The 21,569-nt window shown below is 48.4% G+C and overlaps 1 protein-coding gene across 5 annotated transcripts; it reads left to right on the top strand.

Annotated features, from left to right (window-relative positions):
- Nucleotides 1-10,337: 10,337 nt before the first annotated feature.
- On the top strand, nt 10,338-19,816 carry Dennd6b (DENN domain containing 6B). Of its 5 annotated transcripts, XM_038343047.1 has the most exons (21): nt 10,729-10,867; nt 12,399-12,487; nt 13,667-13,705; nt 13,779-13,821; nt 14,264-14,376; nt 15,274-15,354; nt 15,911-16,016; nt 16,100-16,179; nt 16,268-16,333; nt 16,581-16,636; nt 17,237-17,359; nt 17,440-17,535; nt 17,618-17,712; nt 17,844-17,909; nt 18,226-18,290; nt 18,387-18,476; nt 18,594-18,647; nt 18,993-19,102; nt 19,184-19,286; nt 19,368-19,445; nt 19,526-19,816. In XM_038343047.1, the coding sequence occupies exons 5-21, from the start codon at nt 14,296-14,298 to the stop codon at nt 19,646-19,648; spliced, it is 1,473 nt and encodes a 490-aa protein (XP_038198975.1). In that variant the 5' UTR covers nt 10,729-10,867; nt 12,399-12,487; nt 13,667-13,705; nt 13,779-13,821; nt 14,264-14,295; the 3' UTR covers nt 19,649-19,816. The 5 variants fall into 5 exon arrangements, 3 of the variants coding, with proteins under 3 accessions (XP_038198973.1, XP_038198974.1, XP_038198975.1); XM_038343045.1 differs by lacking the exon at nt 12,399-12,487 and having other exon boundaries at nt 10,338-10,867; XR_005286913.1 differs by lacking the exon at nt 12,399-12,487 and having other exon boundaries at nt 10,339-10,867; nt 19,184-19,278; nt 19,526-19,588.
- Nucleotides 19,817-21,569: the final 1,753 nt, after the last annotated feature.

Raw genomic sequence — 21,569 nt, 5'->3', positions numbered from 1 at the left:
AACTGGGCAGCGAACAGCCCCACTTTTTCTTTTTTTGAGTTCCCCGTACATGTTGCACAGTGGTTCTGCACGTTGCATACGTGTTCATCTAACATGGGTTGGAATTAGTTCAAATGAAAATTAGACTGATTTCCGGTGGCAGGGTAAGCCGTGGGAAAATATTAAAAATAGAGACGAAACTTGTAAGGAATGTCAGCACATGCTAGTTATGAACTCACTGCCTTTCAGCTGCAAGTTCACCAGTGCTGTGCAAAAATACAACCCTGGGTGGGTGGTGCACTTGGGAGACCAAAGCAGGAGGGCAAGCAAAACATTATCGCTCCGGACGTAGTGGCACACGTCTTTAGTCTCAGCACTCCAGAGGTAGGGGGAAATCTCTGTCAGTTCGAGGCCCGCCTGGTCAACTCAGCGAGTTCCAGATCAGTTAGGACTGCTTAGTGAACAACGTCTGAAGAGGGTTGGGGTGAGGGCTTCTGGGCCCTTCAAGTAGTTTGCCTTTGAGGTGGTACTGCTGTGCTTCTTCAGCAGAGGGCGCCAAAGAGACACTGTTTGGGGAAAAGGAAAGTGTTTTCGTTCCCTGGTCTAGAAAGCAAATTTGGAGCACCTGGGTTCACGCCTAGGTCTCTTGCGGTGTTCCGCAGCACAGCTTTTCCCAGACCACACTGACTGAAAGTGACTTTGGTAAGATTTACCCTGAACACAGAAACTAAAGGTGCTACAGAACCGGTACTTGTACGGGGGTACCAAATACAGGAGATGAGCTATAGTCTTAAAAACCGCAGCAGTGAGCAGGTGCAACCCTGCACTATTTTTGTGCCCAGGCCAGAGTTCGTGATTCAGCGATTCAGCAACAGCTCCATGCACCCGCGCGCACACACACACACACACACACACACACACACACACACACACACCATTTTTGCTGTGCTAAGCAAGCACAGTGCTGCTGAGCTGCATGTCCAGCCCTTACTTCTTTTTTTTTTTCTTTTTTTCTTTCCTTTTTCTAATTTTGAGCTAGGCATTTAGTCCCAACATTTGGGAGATTGAGGCAGGAGGATCAGTAGTTCAAGACTGGTTTGGGCTACAAGTGGAGTTCAAGGGCAGCCTAGACCACGAGAGACTTTTGTTTATTTATTTTGGGCTTAAAGTTTTGAGAAGTTGCCCTGGCTGGCCTTGAACTTGTGGCATTGCCCTGCTCCTTTCAAACCCACACAGAATTCATCAGCAAACCTACTGTACCTTTCACTTCAATATCTAACCTGTAAGGCCAGTTTCTCTTGTCTGACACAAAACAGTTTAGATGGGCCCCCTACTTTTTCCTGGAGGACTTGCTGTAGGCCATTCAGCACGGGATTCAAAGGGATCCTATTAAAAGAAGTCAGATCAGATCTATGACCTCAGGGCTTGCTGTCTCACCCAAGATGAAAGCAAGAATCCTTGCTGTTGCCCACAAAGCTATTTGTGATGTGATCTCACTTTATCTACTCATTTCATTTCGCTTCAGTCATGATAACCTCCTGCCCCGGGTCAATTGCTCACACTGTCTCTATCTTTTCAGGCATCTCTTCTTGTTATTGCTATGCTTGCTGTCTTGCCTCAGACCTGCTCATGGCCTCCTCCACCTCTGAGAGGGCCTTCCCGACTGCTCTGTTTAAAGCCTCAAGCTTCTATGGCACTAACTTCACAGCCTCCTCTCCTGTTTGGCCTTTCCTCCTTCCCAGGGGTGTCACTCACCACTCATACCCACTAAAGAGACCTGAAACCACACAATGATTTCAATGGGGGGGTTCATTATAAAATTATCAGTTATAGGATTATTATGAAGAAAGAAAAGTATAGTCAAGAAAGGAAAATCTTAGAGAGTTTATTCTCCCAGTGGGAATTCATTCTTTCTTAGAGAAGTTTGGCAGCGGCATCCCTGCTGAAGACAGAGACATTCCCTGGGCTGTCCTGAGCTTCCTGGGTAGAACCAACTGCCACACACTGCAGAATAGAGCTTATAAAGAAATACGTCTTCCAGAGAGCAAGCACAGATGCAAACTAACCCCTGAGGTGCCTGTGAGCATCACTGGGAATTACTCATAGGGGTAGCAGTCAGAGGGAAGTACCAGTACCTGATGGGAATGAGAATAGTGCATGTCCTTCCCATACCCCTGGCAACAGGAGCAAGGTAGAGAGTGCACATGGAAAGCCAGTTTCTCCTGTGGGAAGTTAGTGTGCTGGATGACAGTGGACCTGGAGCTGATGAAAACTGGACAGTCAACTCTGTGGCCATCCTTCTGTACAACAACAGAACAACTACATTTCCAGCTAGCGATATTGCTCTTGCTCTTGGCTAGATGGATCAGTGGGTAAAGTCAATCACTCCCAAACTGACCATCTGAATTTGATCCCTAGAGCCCACGTGGTAGAGAGAGAACTAGCCAGGCATGGTTGTGCATGCCTTTAATCCCAGATCTTGGGAGGCAGATGCAGGTGGATCTCTGTGAGTTCAAGACCAGCTTGATCTACAAAGGGAGTTCCAGGACAGCCAGAACTGTTATACATAGAAACCCCCCCCCCCAAAAAAAGAAAGACACTCGGGAGGCAGAGGCAGACGGATCTCTGTGAGTTCGAGGCCAGCCTGGTCTACAAGAGCTAGTTCTAGGACAGGCTCCAAAGCCACAGAGAAACTCTGTCTCGAAAAACCAAAAAAAAAAAAAAAAAAAAAAAAAAGAAAGAAAGAAAGAAAGAAAAAGAAAGAGAGAGAGAGAGAGAGAGAGAATTGACTGCTACAAGTTGTCCTCTGACATCCACATGAGCTCAGTAGCAAGCACAAACACACTCACAAATAGTAAATAAATGTAACTTTGAAAATTTGTTCTGTAGTGTAATATCTGTTCTTTCCCTAAAAATGAGATTATGTACACTTCCAGGAGTCATTATATCTATCACTGTCTATTTGATTATTCTTCAAGTGTAGTTGCTAACCCACTGAAAAGTTTCTTATGCTAACACTAAATAGTGATGTTACCATCTAAAAATCTTATATTTTTAAGAGAAAAAAGTATGTACAAATATATAACAAATGATGAAAAATATGCAAAGCTACTACATTCCTTATTTCCGTAATTGGTGCAGTATATAACCCGCATGAATTGTCTTTAACCATTTATGATGTACACAAAATACCTAGAACAAAGGCAAGTATTTCTGACACAAAGGAACCAAAATAGAGTAAGCTCTATCCCTAAGAGCACTAAATAAAAAAAGTTGTTCAACAATAAAATGGAGGGGGATAAAAGCTAGATATAAAATGAGCCCTGCCTCAGAGCACCTCAGAACAGGACTAGTGGTGGCCTGCGTTGTCCTTCCCTTGAGAGCCCCTGCGTTCCTGTGCCAAGACAGACCCGGAAACCAGAATCTCTAGAAAGGACGAATATAAGCAGAACCATGCCTATATACACCATTATCAAATTGCTGGGGGCCAAAGACAGAAAAACCATGAAAGCAGAAAGAAAAAAATGACTCACCAACATTAAGGGAACAACAATAAAGTTTATAGCTGAGGGCTCATAAAAGATCGAGGAAGTGATAAAATAACGTCCAGAGGGTGAAGGAAAAATAAAACCTGTCAGCGAAAAACCCTATGTCCGGCAAAACTATCCTTCAAAAATTGAACGTGAAAAGCTGGCGGGATAGCTCAGTCAGTAAATGATTACCGACTCATGTGTGAGCATGAGGTCCTGGGTTCGAACCCCAAAACCTACATAAAAAAACCAGGCCAAGGGACGGGATAAATGACTCAGTGATTAACAGCACTGGCTGCTCTTCCAGAGGACCTGGGTTTGATCCACAGCTCCACATGTCAGCTCACAACCATCTGTAACTCCAGTTCCAAGGATTCAACACCAGCCATACTCACATCCTTGTGGCATATACTCACACAGATACATACATACATATAAATAAATCTTTATAAAGAAAGGAAGAAAGAGAGAGGACAGAATTCAAGCTTGACTGCTGGCTTCTGCACATGCGTGCATGCACACACGCGTGCACACACACGCATACACGCACACACAATTTTTTTAATGATGATGAGCTAGTATGTGGCAGTGGTGTACATCTTTAATCCCAGTACCAGGGAGGCAAAAGCAGATGCATCTCTGTGAGTTTGAGGCCAGCATGATTTACAGAACAAGTTCCAGGACAGCCAGGGCTACCTGAAGAAACCCTGTCTCATTTTGGAAAAAAATGAGGGTGAGCTAAAAACATTCCCAGGCACATCAAAGAGAAAACATATTACAGGTACACCTATACTCTTCCTGGGTATAGGCGGGAGGTGTAGAGTCACCATAATATTGCTTGCACTCCCACATTCATTGTGGAACTCTTCAGAGCTTCCAAAATATAAAATCAGCTAAATCCCCATTGACAGATGAACGAGCAAAGAATATATGGGTTGGGGCTTGGGAGAGGGCTCAGTATTTAAGAGCACTTGCTACAGGTCAGGTACAGTTTAAGAGCACTGCCACCAAAAAAAAAAAAACCCACAAACAACAACAACACTTAATTCAAGTTCCAAGAGATCTGATGCCTTCTTCTTTTTTGACTTTTCAAGACAGAGTTTTTTCTATCTTGGTTGTCCTGGAACTCACTCTGTAGACCAGGCTCGTCTTGAACTTATAGAGAGAGATCCACTTGCCTCTGTCTCCCCAGTAGTGGGATCAAAGGTGTGCACTGCCACATCCAGCTCTATAAAATAAGTCTTTAAAAAAAATAATTTAAAAGAATGTATGCTGCTCACGCAGAGAACTACAGTTTGATTCTCAGTATCTACACAGGGTAGCTCACAACTGCCTATAACTCCAGTGTTTTAGGATCTAGGGACTTTTTCTGGCATTCATGGACACTCTATTCAGATGTACACACACACACATATGTAATTAATGATAAAATAAAAATTATAAATAAAAGCACACAATGGACCATTATCCATAATGAATAAAAGAAGAACTAAAGAATATATACAAACTCATTTGGACCCTAAAAGACAAGTATCATCTGCATTTTTTTTTTGTCACTGTGTTGTCTTGGAACTCACTTTGTAGACCAGGCTGACCCAGAACTCAATGAGATCCACCTGCCTGTGCCTCTCAAGTGCTGGTATTAAAGGTATGTGTCTGGCTATATGCATTCTTTCATAGGCAGAAATTTTTAAAATGATGATCTGAATGCAGAAGAGAGACTATTGGAGACTGGGAAGGATGCCAGGGGGAGAACAGATGGAGAGGAGTTAAGTGTGAGCTAACATGACATATAGATATATGAAAATATCATGGCCAAACCCCTAATTTGGCAGGGATGGTGAAATGGTGCATACCTATAATCTCAACAGTTGATAAGTACAGGCAGGAGGATCAGGAGTTCAAAGTCATTCTCAGCAGCATACCTAGGTAAAGGCCACCCTTGCCCACATGACGCCCTGAATCAAGAAAAAAAATTACTTTGTACAATTAATACATGTTTATAAAGACTGCATTATAGCACAGTTCAAATGGTACATAAGCCAGAGGTCTTTTAACGAAGTGTCCCAGAGTAAAATTCAGTAACATATAAAAAGGGTTGTGTACCAAGAATAACGGGCTTTATCCCATTACTTGTCTAGCATACAAAATTCATAAGGCTTTTTTTGTTTGTTTGTTTTTTTAGTCAGGGTTTCTCTGTGTAAGTCTTGGCTGTCTTAGAACTCACTCTCTAAACCAGCCTGGCCTCAAACCAGCTGGCAGCTTTTTATATCTTACTGGTGCTTGGGTTACACAGTTTGACTGATTTGGTTCATCTGTCAAATTCAATGAAGCTTCATGCATTTTAATATATATTCATGTCAGGCAGTAGTGGCCCATACACCTTTCATCCCAGCACTCGGGAGGCAGAGACAGGAAGAGCTCTGTGAGTTCGAGGCCAGCCTTCCAGGACAGCAGGGCAACACAGAGAAACCCTCTCTCAAAAAACTAAATATATATATTCATTTTACTTACAAGGAAAAAATCTTGAAAACAAATACTAATTAAGGGTAAACCCATGAGCACTGTAGTTGTTTGTTGTTAATGCTTTTAGAAATGGTATCATTGTAGTTTAGGATGGTCCTGAACTCTAGTTAATCCTGTCTCAGCCTCCCAAGTGCTAGTATTACTATAAACGTGTGCCCCCACACCTCACCAATAATACAGTTCTTAGGATGAGTGTGTCAGTGCTGACAGCTGTCTTTTAAGTTCATCTTAGTGGATCTCCAGGCATCATGGTATATGTCTGTAATCCCAGCACTCAGGAGATGCAGACAAGAAGATTGTGAACTTGAGGTTAGTTTGGACTATGTAGCAAGATCTTATGTCAAAAATAAAAATGAATGACACTTGCCAGGTAGTGGTGGCGCATGTCTTTAATCCTAGCACTTGGGAGGCAGAGGCAGGCAGGCCTTAGTGAGTTCAAGGGCAGCCTGGTCTACAAAGTGAGTTTCAGGATAGTTAGGACGGTTACACAGAGAAACCCTGTCTTGAAAAGTCAAATAAATAAAAATAAGAATAAACACATGAAGGTAATTAAAATTTCCTAGGCTTGGTGGTGCACCTCTTTAATCCCAGCACTTGGGAGGCAGAGGCAAGTGAAACCCTGTGAGCTCGAGGCCAGCCTGATCTACAGAGTGAGTTCCAGGACAACAAGACTACCCACAGAGAAACTCTGCCTCAAAAAATAAAACAAAACAGAATAAAAAATTAGTAGGAGGGGTTGGAGAAATGGCTCAGTGGTTAAGAGCATTCACTATTCTTGCAGAGAGGCCATGGGTTCTGTAAGTTCAGTCTGAGGAGATCTGACACCTTCTTCTTGCCTCTGCAAACACCAGGCACATACATGATACACATACATGTGGACCAAACACGTGTACACATAAAATGAGATAGTATTTTTATTTATTTATTTATTTATTTTGTTGGTTTTTTTTTTTTTTTCGAGACAGGGTTTCCCTGTAGTTTCTAGAGCCTGTCCTGGAACTAGCTCTTGTAGACCAGGCTGGCCTCGAACTCAGAGATCCGCCTGCCTCTGCCTCCCGAGTGCTGGGATTAAGAGATAGTATTTTTTAAAACTTAGAAGATAGCCACCAACTTCAAAGGTACAGATAACACCTCTGACCTGTGAATCCCGAGAGTGACTTGATGTTTAACTAACTACACAAGCATGAATCACCTCACTTCTATTTCCCCCAATTTCCACCAATAAAGATACTTACCAAACTCTCTCCCAGGGGGTCAGAGTTGAGACTGACTCTCATCTCCACTTGCAAAGTTAGTCCTTTCCGGCATACTGCAGGTGGGCAAAATGGGCTTTGAATGACTGTGCAGTTGGTAGCAATTTTCTTATTTGTAAAATAATTGTCTTCAGCTCAACACAATGTAGTAATTTAAAAAGGTAATGATTTTGTAGCTCATAAATAACCATCCACTCCCATCCTGCTTGGAACCTCATGACTACTCGGCAGATGGACTGCAAGCGCATGGTTTTTAGGCAGTTAAAAGGCAATGGCCAGCAATGGTGACAAGAAGGTGTGGGGGAGACCTTTCTATTCTTTTCCACTGTGATATGTGCTCCAATGGTCCACTTGGCCTTCCCAGGAGTTCATGTGAATGGAAAAACCATTTAAGACTTGGAGATTAAAGCTGGGACACCTTTAATCCCAGCACTTGGGAGGCAGAGGCAGGTGGATTTCTGAGTTCAAGGCTGGCCTGGTCTACAAGCAAGTTCCAAGACAACTAGGGTTAACACAGAGAAACCCTGTCTTCAACCCCCTGAAGCCCCCCCCCCCAACAAAAAGACTTGGAGATTGTTGCTGAAGCCTAGTCTAAGACAGTAATTTTGAAAGAAAGGCTTAAAAGCTTAAAAAATAAAAACACCTAAAATATATAGTATAATCTATAGATATAGATAGAGTATTGTTATACTGCCATGCTCAGTAGCCTAAGTTCTAGACCTTTAGGGATCTCAGCTAAAACCAGACTTGAATTTGTGGCTTTGACAAAGAATGACATTTTGAGACTAGCCATTTTATGAAGCAGAATTCTTATTTAATTTTTTATTGATTTTATTGAGCTATACATTTTTCTCTGCTCTCCTCCCTTCCTCTCCCCTCTCCTTCAAACCTCTCTCATGATCCCCATGCTTCCAATTTACTCAGATCTTGTCTTTTTCTACTTCCCATGTAGATTAGATCCATGTGTCTCTCTCTTAGGGTCCTCTTTGTTGTCTAGGTTCTCTGGGATTGTGAATTATAGGCTGGTTTTCTTTGCTTTATGTTTAAAAACCACTTATGAGTGAGTACATATGATAATTATCTTTCTGGGTCTGGGTTACCTCACTCAGTATGATGTTTTCTAGATCCATCCATTTGCCTGCAAATTTTAAGATGTCATTATTTTTTTCTGTTGTGTAGTACTCCATTATGTAAATGTACCACATTTTCCTTATTCATTCTTCGGTCGAGGGGCATTTAGGTTGTTTCCAGGTTCTGACTATGACAAATAATGCTGTTGTGAACATAGTTGAGCACATGTCTTTGTGGTATTCTTTTTTATTTTTCAATGGAAACAAAGGATTATGACAGGCATTTCCATGACAAAAAGATGACTCTAAGACAATGAAGAGTAAAACTGGGCTAAATACTTTCCACTCTCATTATCGCCATCAGCACTTTGCTTCAACTTCCAACAGGGACTTAATAAAAAAAAATTAGTATAGACTTAAGCACAGTGGTTAAGAGAGACAACGCAAGTGTGATAATGGCTGCCTTTAATCCCAAGAGATGCAGGCAGAGCTCTGTGAATTCAAGATGCGCCTGGTCTACATATCAAATTCCGCCCAGGTCAGGACTACATAGGGAGACCCTGTCTCAAATGAGGGTGTGTGTTGAAGTAAGTATGACATCCAAGAATATAGGTGTAGGCTTCTTGAGGAGTCAGTAAGATAAATCCATAGTTATGGGCTCTGGAAGGGAGCAGCGATATAATTATTTAGCATTGATCATATATCCCATCTTGATGGCTCTTAGGTTGTGTCTCAAAAGATTACTAATGTGACCTTCCCATACGTAGGATGGGTGAGGGAGCTCTGGGAATGCCTTGGATGGCAATCTGGTAAAGCAAAACCAGAAATTACTAAGGTTGCACAAGAGATTTAGTTTACGTCCCTTCACTGTAACCAGGTTTCTGATGAGATTTCTGGAAAATTGCAGGTTTATAGCTTGGAAGAGGAAGACCTTAAGCAGTTGTTAATTGTGCTAGATTTCTTGCTTCTCTACTGGCAAAAGGCTGGGAGTGGGGAGGAGGAAGGCTCTCCATTTCTCTTCTCACGCCCCCCCCCCCCCCCCCCCAATTTCCCTGCCTTTCTCGCCTGCTTCATTGCCTCTTCTTGTTCTAAATTCACCCTTCTATATACCTGGCCTCCGAGTTAGGGATTGCAAACTTCTTTACTCCTAGAGGCAGCAGCATTAGGTCACCAGGCTGCCTCTTTGCTAGTGAAAGTGGGCACACCAGCCTGGAGTGGGAGTGGGTCTGGGGCAGACATGCCAATTTGGCTAGCTTTGTAAAGAGTTGGTGGGTGGAGACATGGTCTATCAATGGTGCCAACCCTGGACAGGGAACCCCAAGGAAGTACAAAAAGGGCTACACATTCAGACACAAAATTAAAACTTTTGAACTTAAAACATTGAGGTGTTTTTTAAAAATTTGTTTTTAGAGTGTTTGCCTGTGCACCCTGTGCGTTCATGGCGCCCATGGTGGTCATAAGAGGGCATTGGATTCTCAGGAAGTGCAGTTACAGGTGTGAGATGCCATGCGGGTGCTGAGACTCAAGTCCAACTTTTCAGGAAAAGCAGCCTGCATTCTTATTCGCTTATTCTCTTCAGGCCCAAACATTTCTCACACCTGTTTGTTTTGTTTTGTTTTGCTGAGACAGGGTTTCTCTGTGCAGCCCTGGCTGTCCTGGAACTCCTCTGCAGACCACGCAGGTCGAAACTCAAGAGATCCGCTTGCCTCTACCTCCCCTTAAAGGCCTGCGCCACCACCGCCCGGAAGTGGTTTTCACACTTTTAAAAGATTGAGCTCATTTTGAGGTTTGTCTATAACTAGATTGGTCAGTACCGGTGTGAATGCTATAGATGACGAATTCCTGTAGCGATGACACGCAAAATGAACATTAAGCTCACAACCCTCGGCCGGGGCGGATACCCCTAGGTGGTCCAATACAATTCTACGTTGTTCGAAAAAGCGAAAACGTCTGACGCCCCCTGGTAGGCACCACTACACGCCCAAAGTCCCATCGAATCAGATGCGGGCCAGGGATATCAGAACCAGCATTGCTCGCCGGTCAGACTGACAGCCGCACTATCCCACCACCCTCCACGGGCGGACCCGGGTCACGCATCCTCCACTGTAGGGAAGTGCCACCAGCTCTAGACCCCTCTAACCGGCTGGGGCCTTTCTCGCTGGTACATTAGCCGACGCCCCAGGGCGGGCGCTCCTCTGGCGCCAGGGGGCGCGCGGCTGCTCAGGGGACCATCTGGCCTGCGGCGGCGGCAGCTCGACTGCTCCTAGGCGGGCCAGGTGAACCCCTGCGTTTCCCCCGCAACGTGCTGGTTGGTATCGCTTGAGCTACTACTATGGAGGTGCCGGTGGATACCGGGCCTCGGCAAGCTGGCGGAGGTCTAGGCGTGACTAGGTCCACGTCCTCCGGCCGTGCAGCGCAGGCCTCGGCGATACCCTGGGCGCGCTTCTCTGCTTGGCTGGAGTGTGTGTGCGTGGTCACCTTCGATCTGGAGCTGGGCCAGGCGCTGGAGGTAAGCTATGGGCTGGTCAACCCTCCAGAACTGTCCCCGTGCCTCTTCTTCGGCGACCTGAACCTCTCCCGTCGCCCCTCCTCTCCGGACGTCCCTCCTCTCCCGATGTCCCTCCCCCCCATGCTCCTCCCTTCCCTCGCCTGCACCCCAGCTGCTCCTTTCCTCCCAGTCATTCCTCAAAGCCTCGCGCCCACCCTCCAGGAAGCACATCCTATGGCCTCCTGGCCTGTAGTCTTCCTGCTTGGTGTAGGGTCCTCTTAGGCGCCTCTCTGAATACTCTGTATCCTCAGGCTGACCTTTCCCCCACTTCTTTGGTCTAGTGACTAGCTTAGCCACCTCCTCTTTCTTATTGACTGCCACCTCTCCAAGAGGAGCCTCTTTAGAGTTCTAAGAGCGCTTCCCTGACCAAGAAAGAGACGGTCTCCAAGGCCTGACTGCCTACCCATCAAAATATCTTCTGCAACATTTTTCGTGGCCCTTTCCCCAAAGAGGCAAAAATATCTCCTGCCCTCAGTTGCTCAAGCCAGAATCCTAGGGTTCGTCTCCCCCCAGGTTTCACATTGTGTTTGCCGCAGTCTCCAATGTCGTCCACAGTTCATGTCTGAATCTCCTGCTAAAAATCCTTTCACTTGCCGGGCGGTGGTGGCGCACGCCTTTAATCCTAGCACTCGGGAGGCAGAGGCAGGCGGATCTCTGAGTTCGAGGCCAGCCTGGTCTACAAGAGCTAGTTCCAGGACAGGCTCTAGAAACTACAGGGAAACCCTGTCTCGAAAAACCAAAAAAAAAAAAAAAAAAAAAAAAAAAAATCCTTTCATTTAGAATCAGATCCAGACCCTGTGAGGCCCTGCTTGGCCCCTCTGTTTTGAGCTCTTCACAACCTTTGGCATCTGGTCACCAGCTGTGTGCAGCTGGGCAGGGCCTTGGGCTTTTGATGTAGTCTTCCGGCATGAGGGCCTCCATCCCACCTACACATAAAGGCAGCCTCTCTTCTAGATAAAATGAAAATATCAGCCAGACATAGTGGTGTATGCAAACCCCAGCGTTCAGGAAGCTGAGGCAGGATCGTGAGTTTGAAGCCAGTATGGTTTATATAGTGAGTTCCAGAGTAGCCTGAGCTACAGAAGAATCAGACTTGTATCTGAAGAGAGAGAGAGAGAGAGAGAGAGAGAGAGAGAGAGAGGAGAGAGGAGAGAGAGGAGAGAGAGAGGAGAGAGAGAGAGAGGGAGAGGGAGAGAGAGAGAGAAGATAGTGGCAAGTGTCTTGAATCTCAGTACTCTGGAGGCAGAGGCAGGCTGAACTCTATGAGTTCAAGATCAGCCTAGTCAACTTAATGAGTTACATCCAGGGCTGCACAGTGAGACATTGTCTCAACAAAAAACAAAAACAAAACAAAAACCACCAGAAAGATAGGAGAAGAGGAGGAAGAAGAAAATGTTTCCGGCTCAGTGACTCAGGCTCAGTCAGTGAGCCCTTGGCAGGGCAGGTCCAGCCAAGATAATGTCTGTGTTCTAAAGGCAACTGACCATCACAGCAGGTCTGCTGTAGGTGGAGGTGTCTCAGAGGCAGATCCTGATGTCAAAGGGACCTGTGAGAGCCTGAGAAGTGGTGAGCGTGGCTGAGGTAAGGCTGAAAAATGACCCTTGAGACAGCTGCTGCAAGGGACCTTTGTAGTTGGGAAATGCTATGGCCCAGATGATCTGAGAGGCTAGAAGTCTAAAATCTTCTAAACAGAAAAGTATAATTCTTTTTTGTTGTGGGGGAGTGTATGTTTTAAGACGGATTCTTCTGTGTAGCTTTGGCTGTCCTGGAACTCACTCTGTAGACCAGGCTGGCTACAAACTCACAGAGATCCACCTGCCTCTGCCTCCTGAGCAGGTGCTGGGATTAAATAAAGGTGTACGCTACCCCAAACCAGCCACACATACGTTTTTTTCCCCGAGACACGGTTTCTCTGTAGCTTTTGGTGCCTGTTCTGCAACTAGCTCTTGTAGACCAGGCTGGCCTCGAATTCACAGAGATCCGCCTGCCTCTGCTTCCCAAGTGCTGGGATTAAAGGTGTGCGCCACCACCAGCCGGCTTCACATATACTTTTTTGTTTTTTGAGAGTCTTTGTAGCCAGGGCTATCCTAAAACTAACTATGTTGACCAATCTGGCTTTGCATTCACTTATGTTGGCATTTTGAGGGATGAGTCCCCTGAAACAGACCTTCTTCAGGCTCAGTGCCTCGGCCTCTGACTCCTGGGATCAAAGGCATGCACCACCATGCTTGGCTCTCAGTTAGGTTTCTTATATCACACAGGACCACCAGTCAAGGGGTGGCAGCACCAACAACAGGCTGGGCCTTCCTGCATCATTCACTAATTAAGAAAATGTACTTCAGCTGGGCGGATCTCTATAAGTTCGAGACCAGCCTGTTCTACAGAGCGAGTTCCAGGACAGGCTCCAAAGCTACCCAGAAAAAAACCCCACAGGCCAGTCTTATGGAGGAATTTTCTCCATTGAGAGTCACTCTTCCCAAATGACTCTAGCTAGTGTCAAGTTGACAGAAAACTAGCCAGCAACACCCGGTATACACTAGGGCTGAAGGTCATAGAGAGGGGGGGAATCGGACTCGAGGAGAAGGTTCTGATGTAAGACAGCGTGTACGGAAGGAGGTCACAGGAGGCCAGAAAGTGGACCAGATAGACAGCCTGCCCTTGCAAACACATGCTTGTGGCATCCGCTGAGCTGTTCTAGCTAGTGGACGGTGTTACCGCAGGCAGATACAGATTCACCAAGTGCTCTGTCTTTTCCTACAGCTAGTCTATCCGAGTGACTTCCGGCTCACAGATAAGGAGGTAGGTTCTGGACTTCTTGGGAAGGGGTGTCCCCAGGAATGAGCCAACCTTCACTGGGCTCTGTTTGTTTCAGAAAAGCAGCATCTGCTACCTGTCCTTTCCAGACTCCCACTCAGGTAGATAATCCCACACTCCCTGAACACTGGCTCTGGGGCTGGAAGGTCATGGGCAAAAGGTGGAGTGATGGGGCCAGTGGTATGTAGGCTGCTAGCAGTAGGTGAGGCACTGTGAGGATGGACCCTCGCCAGACCCCAGCTGCAGCAAGATACCAGGTTCTCTAAAACCCATAGACGGCCGTAGATCTGGGCAATTGTGCAGTAGATTTTCCTGTCCCAGGCCGACTGAGCCAGGCTCCTGCAGGGAAACTGAAGATGGTTCTCTGTGTGGATTCATCCCAAGACCCTTATGTGGTGTATAGGATCAGGATAGGAGTCTGTTGGGAAACAGATGGTCAGTTTTCCCTTGAGTGGGCATTTACCCTTGTGCAACAGTCCTCACCCCGACAATGGGAGGAGAGTCTCCCATTCACGAATGTGTGGTGGGGCTGCCTCTTTTCAGGATGCCTTGGAGACACTCAGTTCAGTTTCCGCATGCGTCAATGTGGAGGTCAGAAGAGCCTCTGGCATGGTGACGACAGACCTTATAACAGCAAGGCCCCCTTGGCACTGCAGGTGAGTAATGGGATGTCTCGTCTGTCTTCTTTCCTTTTACCAGAGGCTCCTGGCTCTGGATATCTTCTTTAAAGCCCCTGGGCTTGTGGAGTAGAAGTGCTCCCGGCCCCACCCTGGGAGCCCTGCTCTGATGATCATGCGCTGAGGTCTCCACCTGGGCCAGCTCTTACGCGGTTCACTAGGATCAGTAAAGTTGATTCTGTTGATCATGTTGCCCTTGCTGGGCACCTGTGTGATTAAATAAGCCCTGGCTCAGTGAGCAGAGGCCTGCAGGGACTTCTGAGACCTTAGGCACTCTCTTGTTGGCTAAGTCCTTTCTGTGTCAGCAGACGTCCCCGAGACCTTCTGAACCAGAGAACCCTGGGTCCCGCTGTGGTAGGGAAAGGGCAGGAGCTAGTCTTGGACAGCTGCCTCCTAAATCTCCTGGATTCTTAGGTTTGCTTTCTTTTTTTTTGCAAGGGTGTGTGTGTCCAAGACAGGGTTTCTTTGGATAGCCCTGGCTGTCTTGGAACTAGTTCTATAGACCAGGCTGACCTTGAACTCATGGAGATCCACCTGCCTCTGCCTCCCAAGTGCTAAGGAATAAAGGCATGAGCCACCACCCGGCATATATATATATATATATATATATATATATATATATATATAATTTTTTTAAGACAGGGTCTCTCTACGTAGCCCTGCCTGTCCTGTAATTCACTACTTAAACCAGGCTGGCCTTGAACTCATAGAGATCCACCTGCCTCTGCCTCCCAACCCTAACCCTGAGTGCCTGGACTAAAGGCACGTACCACCATGCCCAGCCTTTAGTTTCCTCCTTAACAGCCCCTGTGTATGTCACCCTGGATCTTGTTAATGGCCTGTGTAGGGCATGGCTTAACACTGCACTCCTTACAGAGAGAGCCAGCGCACTACCTGGGCTATGTGTACTTCAGACAGGTGAAGGACAGCTCTATGAAGAGGGGCTACTTCCAGAAGGTGAGCTACCTGCCGCTGGAAGGTAGCAAATGGTGGACAGTTGGGGGACAGCTAGTGAGGAGCTCTGAGCCTCCAGGGTGCCTACCCATCTGCAGCCCGCCTGGGTAGCAAAACCAAGGAGGAGCCACTATGGGGCCCAGTTCTTTCCTGAAGCCTTTCTTGGCCTAGTATGGCACTTGAGGCCTTTCTGTCCTTGGGGTCAGAATATCCCAGCTTCTTAAGTCTTGCTGATGTCTTCATACTGCCAGGGTGAGGACAATTTAGCCAGCTCACATTTGCCTCTGTAGGCCCTAGGCCCAGTCCTAAGCCTGCTTGTCGCCAGGGGTTATCTACCCTATGGTTATCTATACTAACTTAGGTAGAGACATCAGGCTTTCTCTTGTCCAACCCTGATACACAAGTTAGGCTGTTCTGTCGAGCTGTCCCATGGGATGGTGGGGATGTGCTGCCCTGATCAGCTCTGGGTAGGCATGGCTTCAGGGCTGCCATGAGCTACTGAGTTACAGGAGCAATGCCTGTAGCTGAATGCCCTCTGATTGGCCCTGCATCATCACAGTCTTTAGTGCTGGTGTCCCGCCTGCCATTTGTCCGGCTGTTTCAGTCACTCCTAAGCCTGATCGCCCCTGAATACTTTGAGAAGCTGGCACCCTGCCTGGAAGCAGGTAAATGGTCATCAGACATGGTCAACATTGTCTCACCTCAGTCCCTTGGAAGGGCTTCTGACATCGGCCACCTGTGTCCACAGTTTGTAATGAAATTGACCAATGGCCAGCCCCCGTGCCTGGGCAGACCCTGAACCTACCTATCATGGGAGTCGTCATTCAGGTGAGGACCAGCTGAAGAGTAAGCCATGCTGGTGTTGGTGGTGGTGACACTCTACTCCCTTTCTGGCAGCTGCTTCCTTCCTCCCTAGGTGCGCATCCCATCCAGGGTGGACAAGCTGGAATCCAGTCCACCGAAGCAGCAGTGTGACCAAGAGGTGGGGGATGGGGTAGAAGGAGCTGGGCTTTAGCTTGAGCCTTGTCCCTGGGCTTGGGTGATTATTACCTCTGCCTCACCAGCCTACTTTGTGGGTGGCCAAACCTAGGCAAAGCCATGGTGGTGACCAGCATTTTCTGTATAGAGCCTGTGCTGGGGGGAGGGGAATGGCATGGGGCAGGGGCTGCAGGATTGTCACCAGATAGAACATTCACCTTGGCCTGACCTATACTCCCTTCACTTCTCAGAACCTGCTGCCAGCTCCAGTCGTCCTCACTAGTGTCCATGAACTGGATCTGTTTAGGTGAGCCCCGTAGGGTACCGTAGGCTACTCTGAGGGAGCCTACCCATAGTCATACACACACGAGTGTGTATGTCATGCAGGGCACAACTTGCCAAGAAAGGCTGCTCATCCAAGTGATTCTTGAGGAGCCCTCTTACCCAAGTGTCTGACTTAGGGAAAATGGACACAGTGGACAGGAAGGTTTTGTGCCCAGAGAGCTTGCTAGGGAGACGTTTGCTCTCTAAGGCTGCCGTTTGTGCCTTTCTAGGGATCTTTAAGGGATCCTGGACTTTGAGATTATCTTGTTCCATTCTGGGCCCAGTAGGAACCAGGACTTTAGTCTGGAGGCATAAGAGGAAATAGGAATAACAGAGCCCTTGATTGGTAGATTCCCTGGGGCTCTGGATCTGCAGCCCCTCACAGGCAGGGTCCAGGTCAAGCCCCCTAAGCCAGCACTAGCTCAGGTGGTCTGTCAGAACATGGGGTAACTTTGATGACTTGAGACATCTCTTGCTCTTGGACCATCCTTACTACTGTCTTTGGGAGAGATAGTACCCTGTGCGCACCACAGCTCCTTTGTAACAGAGCTATCTGACTGACTCAATTGCTCTCCTGAACCAGGTGCTTCCGGCCAGTGCTCACTCATGTGCAAACCCTGTGGGAGCTCATGCTCCTTGGGGAGCCCCTAGTGGTCCTGGCACCCTCGCCTGATGTGTCTTCAGAACTGGTGCTAGCCCTGACCAGGTACAAACTTTACCTACTAGACTGTCATGGCTGTACTTGGTTACCCAGCCGTACACATTCTTTGTTGCCGTACCCCACAGCTGCCTACAGCCCCTGAAGTTCTGCTGTGACTTCCGCCCCTACTTCACCATTCACGACAGTGAGTTCAAGGAGCTCACAACACGAACACAGGCTCCGTAAGTACATGTCCTCCCTTCCCAGCCTCACACACTACCTCCCCTAGGCCTGCCTCTGCCTCTTTTCTCTTTCTCTCTCTAGACCAAACGTGGTCCTAGGAGTCACAAACCCTTTCTTTATCAAAACACTCCAGCACTGGCCTCATGTCCTCCGAATTGGGGAGCCCAAGATGTCAGGTGAGAAGACCAGGGGCTATAAGCCTCACTGGCTTGGGACTTAAGGTGAGGTTCTACATCTAATACTGCTGAGGCCATAGGCATTGGCAGAGTTGTGGGTCCAAACCTTGGCTACTCTGTGTATTTCACAGGGGACCTTCCTAAGCAAGTCAAGCTTAAAAAACCCTCGCGGCTGAAGACCCTCGACACCAAGCCAGGTCTGTGCTTCCCCCTTGGGCTGCAGCCCGGTCTACTCTGGTAAAGCCTGTCCTGGACTTGGTAGATTCCTCCAGTTGGGATGGCCAGGCCTTCTGACTCTTTTTCTTTCTACTCAGGCCCCGTGGTGGCAGGTGGGGGGACATTGTCTTCTTTAGCAGGTCTCTTGAGTCTCAGGACGGATGGGTGAGAGATGTGCAGGTTCTGTCGAGGGAATGGGGCTGTAGGCAGATCAGACAACCATCTTCATCATCAGTAGAGCTGTGGGAATGTGGAAGGGAGGCTGAATGGACAGCCACAGCTCTGACCTCCTGTCAGGCCTCTACACCTCATACACTGCCCATCTCCACCGGGACAAAGCACTGCTTAAACGGCTGCTCAAGGTATAGGGTAGGGCCTGGACGTGGGTCCTCGGTGTGGTGTGAAGGATGCCTGATACCAGCCAACGCTGAGACTCAGTTCCCTGCTTCCTGTTGCAGGGCGTCCAGAAGAAGAGGCCATGGGACGCACAAAGTGCCCTGCTGAGGCGGCACCTCCTAGAACTCACACAGAGTTTCATCATTCCCCTGGTGAGATGGGCAGGGTGTGCCAGCAGTAGGCGTGAGGGGAAATAGGAGGGGCGGTGAGAGCAGAGGCTGTGACAGCAGGGCTCGTGGCTCACATTGTCCTTGTCCCTTACCCTCCAGGAGCACTACATGGCCAGCCTCATGCCACTGCAGAAGAGCATCACACCCTGGAAGGTAGAGTCAAGGGAGTTCTGGGGAGGGCCATTTCAATCCCCAAACCAAGCAGGGAAGGCCCATGACGAATGTCTGCGTGGAACAGAGAAGGTGGCCGTGATGCAGAAAGTCACCAGGGCAAGAAGTTGACCTTGTGCCTGCCAGGCATCCCGCACAGGGCAGAGAAATGAGGACTGCAAGGAGGGATACTGACAGAACTCCTGAAGGGTGGTCCAGGGATCTGCCCCAAGCAGGATAGGGTGAAGATCTTCAGATACATCCTGGAGGGAGGGTTCCATCCCGCTGAAAGGTAGGACCTGTCTGCCTGTACTCTTTAACACCCAGCTCATGTTAACTTTGTCTCAGAGCCCCCCCCAGATCTGCCCCTTCCGCCAGGATGATTTCCTGCGTAGCCTGGAACACGCGGGACCCCAGCTCACCTGCATCCTCAAGGGCGACTGGTTGGGCCTCTACAGGTGGGAAAACATCGGGCACAGGCTGCTGTGGGTGCCCCAAACATATAGGCCAGTTCCTCAGCTGCCCCTTGCCCATCACAGGCGTTTTTTCAAGTCCCCCCATTTTGATGGCTGGTATCGGCAGCGGCATAAAGAGATGGCCCAGAAGCTGGAGGCTCTACACCTGGAAGCTATTTGTGAGGCGGTGAGGGAAGGCAGAGGGAGGGGAAGGTACAGGCCCAGGGGAGGTGGGAAGCCTGGTGAGAAGAACTGGAAATGTCCCTAGCAGAACATTGAGGCCTGGATGAAGGACAAGTCGGAGGTGGAAGTGGTGGACCTAGTCCTGAAACTTCGAGAAAAGCTGGTGAGAAACCTCCTTTACTACCCAGCCTCCACCTGCCAGGCCAAAAGTATGCCCACCCCTTACTACCACTGTCCCTCCAGGTGCGGGCACAGGGCCACCAGCTCCCTGTGAAGGAGGTGACACTGCAGCGGGCTCAGCTGTACATCGATACAGTTATTGGCTCCCTGCCCAAGGACCTACAAGCAGTCCTGTGCCCTCCCTAGGACAGAGCCAACTTGTGTGGTCCTGGAGGCCTAAGTCTGCCAAGTTCCCTCCTATGAAGGCAGGCCTCCACCAAGCTGGGGGCTCCCAGCCTTGGGCTCCTACCTCAGCTTCAGCCCCCTCCCGGAACCACCTCTGTCCCAGCAGTAAAAATGACATTTGGAATGACAGTCTGGTCCCTGACTATGGGGGGATTCTGTGCTGACACCGCCTCGTTCCTTCCTGGACCCCACCTGTCCTCTGCAGCTGGAGGTGGGAGTGGGCTAGTAACCCTCACTGATGTAGGTGCCTTCACCACCTGCCCCCTCTTGGCGCCCATCTGTCCACACTTCAGGATGCCTTGTGTTGTGGGTCCTTTAGCCCAGCAGGCTTCCCAGCTCAGAGCAGAGGGAGGCAGCTGCCAGGGCCAGCCCCTCTTCTTTACACTCCACTCATTCTGTCTTCTGGGGAGTAATGGGTACTTTGCCTAGGCTGTTCCTTGAGCGGGCAGAAGCTCTTTGTCCTGTGAGGACCTAAATCTCCTTCTTGCTGTGACTGGTCAGCATGAGGGAGTGAGGAATGGCTATAGGACTGGGCACCCTCTCAGAAAGCAAAGTCAGGCTGGTTTTTTTTAGATCCTCACCACAGTCCTTGTTCCCTTTCTTGGAACACTCCCCCCTGGACACCTGCTCCATGCGTTTCACCCAGGCTGCCAAGGGAGACTCCAGCTTTCCCCTCATGTCTGCCCCTCCCCTTGAAGCCGAAAGCTTTGGGCTCTAGCCTAATGTTGCATTCTCTGCTGTCTTGTCCTTAGGGTACAGTTGGTCTCATAGGCCGAGGTGTCTCTTGGAGGTACTGTTCTGTGGTCTTCTTAGGAAAGGGTAACCTGTGTGATCCCAGGGACCTAAGGCTGCCAAGCCTCCCCCTCCCCCTTAAGGGTGTATCCTGGTTTCAGCACCTCTTCTAGAACTACTTTGGTCCAACAGTAAAAATGGCATTTGGAAGCACAGCTTGGTCCCTTAATGTTGGAGGAGTCTTTGCTGGCCCTGTCTCGCCCCTTCCTGGATTGGATACCGTTGTGCAAGCCCGATCTTGGTACAATGAGCTACAATGTTGCAACCCAGCACAAAATTAGGGCTCTTGGGATGGTGCAGAGTAAAGAGGAACCAGAGTTGCAGCCAAACCCTGCTGAGTATCAGAAACCTGTAGGAGGGTCTCCTGACCACTCAGACTAAATCTGCAAGATAGGCCACGTCACTGGGCAGTGTCAGGCAGTAGCAGAGAAAGACAGGCATTAAAAAGAGTAGGCTGTATACGCTGTAATGCTTTAAGGGGTGTTGGCAAAGCAAGCTGATGCAGAGCTGTACAATGAGCTTTTGCTTTTTTTCTAGAGCTCCCATGTAGCGTGACTGCAACCCGTTCTGGGTTCTTTGGACTACTTTGATCAAACCCTCAAGTATGTATTGCCTTGCCCTTCTGCACTGATCCTGGCTAAGTCCAGGCGTAACAAAGGCAGTCGATCCATTGTAAACAGTGCCAGCCCTATTTCTAGATCTTTGTACGAGTTCTCTCGTTTACCCCCTGACCTCAGCCTATAGCTTGTCACATTGTATCCATTTTACAGACGAGGAAACAGACAAGATAGATACGATGGTGTACAGTGAGCTAGATCAGTCTAACTCAGTGTCCAGTTAGAAAACTGAGCAGAGGCAGGTGGAGGTGGAGACCTTGGCATTAGGAAGAGTGACCCTGAGTGCCCGCTGAAACAGGGGTGCCAGCCTCACCACCAAAATCCTGGTCTCTAAGGGATCTTCAGAAATATGGCATCTTTCACTGTGACAGATGGAGCTCCCAGGCTATGGGGACAGCAGAGTGCTAGCCATTTGGAGTCTGCGAAACTGTGCCTTTGGTATACCCAGCCTCCTACCCAAGTATACAGTGGCC

The sequence above is a fragment of the Arvicola amphibius genome, chromosome 9 (assembly GCF_903992535.2).
Source record: "Arvicola amphibius chromosome 9, mArvAmp1.2, whole genome shotgun sequence".
NCBI classification, from domain to species: Eukaryota; Metazoa; Chordata; class Mammalia; order Rodentia; family Cricetidae; genus Arvicola; species Arvicola amphibius.
Note: the sequence above shows the minus strand (reverse complement) of the source record. Positions and strands in the feature narration are given on the sequence as shown.